Source organism: Pterocles gutturalis, unplaced genomic scaffold (genome assembly GCF_000699245.1).
Source record: "Pterocles gutturalis isolate BGI_N339 unplaced genomic scaffold, ASM69924v1 scaffold9549, whole genome shotgun sequence".
Lineage (NCBI taxonomy): Eukaryota > Metazoa > Chordata > Aves > Pterocliformes > Pteroclidae > Pterocles > Pterocles gutturalis.
In genome coordinates this window covers 1-4,561 of record NW_010128180.1, presented here as the reverse complement: position 1 = coordinate 4,561, position 4,561 = coordinate 1, and the positions used below count along the sequence as shown (strand labels likewise).

The 4,561-nt window shown below is 52.1% G+C and overlaps 1 protein-coding gene across 1 annotated transcript; it reads right to left on the bottom strand.

Moving 5' to 3' along the window:
• Window positions 1-710: 710 nt before the first annotated feature.
• Window positions 711-4,366, bottom strand: LOC104457779 (tubulin alpha-8 chain-like; the record flags this gene model as incomplete). Its single annotated transcript, XM_010079514.1, has 4 exons — window positions 711-1,007; window positions 1,687-2,367; window positions 2,824-2,972; window positions 4,153-4,366. Coding segments are annotated over 4 exons (1,341 nt in total), but the record flags the coding sequence as incomplete, so codon positions are not given.
• Between the last annotated feature and the right edge of the window lie 195 nt (window positions 4,367-4,561).

Below are 4,561 nucleotides of genomic sequence, written 5' to 3'. Positions count from 1 at the left end.
AAACTGGAGTTTGTCACCTGGTGTGCAATGAGTCAATGCACACCCAGAGTCATGACATTGTTTTATCGCGTGTCTGCGCAGAGATGGGCGCTGGGTGGTCATCCACAGAGCTAGCATACCTGCTTACAGTCCTTTTGTGTGTTTACACATCTGGAAATGTTCGTTCTGTTGTCTCTACTGCTTCCTTCTAACTCTAATTAGTGAGTTTTTATTTCTTAACTGCAGTTGATGAGTTCTTTTCCCGATTCAGTTCAAAGGCACGGTGTTCCTTACATTTGCTATGCATGCTCGGTGAGTGAGGGTCTGAATTCAGGAGGTTTGGCAGGCACTCAGGAGTGGAATTTTCATGTTAAAATGAAGTTTCAGGATGTGTGATAACAAAAGCTCCCCCACTCCAGGATATTTTACTCTTCAAGGGCAGCAGGTCCTGTAATTCCTGGGGAGGGGTGAATCACCCTCATCGTCTGGAAAGACTGACCCAGCACCATCTCACTGCTCACGTGTTCCCTGAGTTCCCAGTGGAACTTGCTCATTGCTAGAGAACGTTACAACAACTGATCGTATCCTACAGGACACGTGTGATTTACGGAATAAAAGTTGTCTCTATAGGATCCCTCATGCGTTTCTGTATATGACACACCAAAGGTGACCCGATGGCAGACACGTGCGATACAGCGACAATCCTGTGCTCACTGAGAACAACGTGTATTTCAGAAGTACTCCTCCTCCTCATTTTCTTCCTCAAACACGTCTGTTCCCAGCTCCTTGTAGTCCTTCTCCAGGGCCGCCAGGTCCTCCCGTGCCTCCGTGAACTCTGCCTCCTCCATGCCCTCACCCTCGTACCAGTGCACGAACGCTTTCTTGGTGAACAGGAGGTCGAACCTGCGGTTGAGCCGTGCCCACGCCTCTGCCACGGCCGTGGTGTTGCTCAGCATGCAAACCGTGCGCGGAACTGGGGCCAGGGCCCTGCCCGGAACCACGGCGGGAGGCCGGGAGCTGATCCCAACCTGGAAATGGGAAGATGAGAGACGGTTGTGAAAAGGGAAGAGGAGAAAACAGCCAAAGAGCTGAAAAAAGGTGAGCGAAGCACCAGATGCTGGGGTTGAGCCGTGGCACCATCGGAACTACCAGATGGCGAATGCCATGAAAAATGACGACGTCATAAATGGCATGATGTGTCATCATTTTAATGTTGGTATTACTCTTCGGTTTGATGTACACTGGCAACTTCGTGGCTCTCTTAAGAGCTACTCAATGCTGAACATACAGCTTCACCAAGAGACTCTCTAGAACCCAACCCAGACCGTTGGTGCCGAGTTACAAGTTTTCATTCTTAAACCAGATATTTGCAGGAGAAAAGTTTTTCCACTCTTCATGTCAGTATTATTGCTGAACTCATGTTTCCCAGCACTGCTGCGTAACCAGTGGGGAGAGGCTGGGTGATATTTCTGGGTGAGGGGGATAACTGGAGGATTCCCCAATATCGGCAATCCCCAATACTATTATCATTATTATTATTTCCAACATTATTGTAGTTCAGTTATTAAGTTGTTCTTATCTCAACCCATGAGTCTTTTTTTCTCTTTCCCCCTTTAGGAGAGTGAGTGAGCGGCTGCGTGGAGTTGCTCCCAGCCAAGGGTAAAACCATCACAACATGAAGGAGACGTTGACAGCGGCCATACTCACCTTGAAGCCCGTTGGACACCAGTCAACAAACCGGATGGTTCTCTTGGTCTTGATGGCAGCGATGGCTTCGTTGACGTCTTTGGGCACGACGTCCCCGCGGTAGAGCATGCAGCAGGCCATGTACTTCCCCCGCCCCAGGTCACACTTCAGCAGCTGGTTGTTGGGCTCAAAGCAGGAGCTGGTGAGTTCGGCCACCGAAAGTGGCCTGTCGTACGCTCTGTCAGAGGAGATGATGGGGTTGTAGGTCACCAGGGGAAAGTGGATGCGCCGGTAGGGCACCAGGTTGGTCTGGAGCTCCCTCAGCTGCACGTTGAGGGCACCACTGAAGCGCAGCGAGGCTGTGACGGAGGAGACGGTCTGGCTGATGAGCCGGTTGAGGTTGGTGTAGGTGAGGAACTCAATGTCCAGGTTCCGCTGGGCGATGTCGCAGATGGCCTCGTTGTCCAGCAGGAAGGCACAGTCGGAGTGCTCCAGGGTGGCGTGCGTGGTCAGGATGGAGTTGTAGGGCTCCACCACGGTGGTGAGAAGCTGAGGGGCTGGGTAGATGGTGAACTCCAGCTTGGACTTCTTGCTGTATTCCACGGAAAGATGTTCCATCAGGAGGGAGGAGAAGCCGGAGCCGGTGCCCCCGCCGAAGCTGTGGAAGATCAGGAATCCCTGCAGCCCGGAGCAGCCATCAGCCTGAGACCAATAGGAGAAGTGACAGAATGAGGGAACTTTCAATGACATCCTCAAACAGGGACAGCAGCACCCCCACCTGGTGCTCCACACAAAGTCATCGGTTTCTCCCGAAAATTCTCCTTGTCTGTTTTCCCCAGTAAACCTCAGGCTGGAGTATCATTAGAGTATCAATAGAGTATCAACAGAGAGTATCAATAGAGAGCATCAATCAGTATCAATAAATATCAGTACTAATTTTTTTTCTTGCAATAATCATGCCAGAGCAATATTTGAGGTTTTCCAGTTGAGTCTACAATTCCTATGAAAACGAAGACGGGACGCCTGGGACCCGCGTTTCTCTGTTCTGGGGCAGTGACAAGAGTGAAAGCAAACTGAGAGTCCCCACCAAAATAATGTCTGTGGTGTTATTTCCCACCCCGCCCTCCCGAGGCCGTGTTTCAACGGAATAGCGCGTACCAGCTTGCGGATGCAATCCAACGCCATGTCGATTTTGTCTTTGCCGGCAGAGTAGTAGCCGCGTGCATAGTTATTTGCTGCATCTTCCTTCCCAGAGACCAGCTGCTCGGGAGAGAAAAGCTGCCGGTAGGCGCCAGTCCGCACTTCGTCTGAATAAGAGAGAAAAAAGCAGAAGCTTGGAAGAGAGAATTCACCAAGGTTCATGTTTGTAAAACCAAAGGAGTATTTTTTGTTGGTAGAAGATGGTGTGGAAGGTCTGTATGGTGAAAAACAAAGGACAGAGGTGAGGACTATCATCAGAGGTGTTCTCAGTTTTGCAAAAAAAAGCAGTGGGCTCTGCTCCAGGTGGAGGTTGATGTGTTGTACAAATGAATTCACGTGTCAAATGAGGGCTGTGCCACACTGCGGGACAATCTCAGCTCCATACATGGATCCATCAGAACCTTCGGGGGGATGACTTGAAGACTACAGGCTGAGAGAGTTGGGGGTGTGCAGCGTGGAGAAGAGAAGGCTCCGGGGAGACCTTCCAGCACCTCCCAGGGCTGAAAGGGGGCTACAGGAGAGCTGGGGGGGCTCTGGGTCAGGGGGTGCAGGGACAGGACCAGGGGAACGGGCTGAAGCTGGAAGAGGGGAGGTTTGGATGAGAAATGAGGAAGATTTTTTGGATGCTGAGGGGGGTGAGGCAGTGGCCCAGGGTACCCAGAGAAGCTGTGGATGCCCCATCCCTGGAGGGGTTCAAGGCCAGGCTGGATGAGGCTTTGGGCAACCTGGGCTGGTGGGAGGGGTCCCTGCCCATGGCAGGGGGTGGCACTGGGTGGGCTTTAGGGTCCCTTCCCACCCAAACCACTCTGGGATTCTGTGATTCTATGACTTCCTAGAAAAAGAAGATTTGTCAGAGTAAACAAAAATCTGTCAGGAGACTTCTGCAGTCTGATTCGTCATGCTCCTCTCTTACGTCTGAATGGGAGGAAAGCATTTCCATCACTTAGCAAAGGAAAAATATCACCAGAAAAAATAAAAGACCAGAAAGGAATCTCTTTGAGAAAGCTGAATCGTGCTGTTACCCAGTGGAGGCTAAAACAAGAGTCCACTTGGGATTTTGTTACTAGTTGAACGCCCATGATGGAGCGCAGCCCCATTTTCAGCTGTTCATCAAGAAGAACAGAGCTTTGAGTAACACCTGGTACTAAAACCAGAAAATCTGAATGTTTTCGCTGCCTGTTGGGGTCCTCCCTAACAGTCAGGGCATTGTCCTGCTCTGCAGTGACCTGAACTGTGCCACCAGAGGAGTTAATTCCTCCCTGCTCCCCAGGATGAGTCTGTCCTGACCTATGACCGTTGGCTCCAAGTCCACCAGCGCGGCCCGCGGCACGTGTTTCCCGGAGACGGTCTCTCTGAAGAACACGGCAGAAGGGTTGTCGGCGGTGGGCTGCTCGGCAGAGGTGCCGTTGGGCTGGACGCCGTGCTCCAGGCAGAAGAGCTCCCAGCACGCGTTGCCGATCTGCACTCCGGCTTGGCCAAGGTGGACAGAGATGCACTCGCGCTGGAAGGGGAGGACAAGGGATGAGTGACACCCAGTGACACTGCTCACCACCCGGTGACCAAGGCTCAGCCTGTTCCTGGCCAATGATCCCAGAGCAGGGAGAGTCCCGAAACCACAATCCCAGAGCGGAGATAAGAGCCCGAGTGTCCGAGAGACTGAGACAACCCTGAGAGAGGGGTGACCTGGAGGGAGACA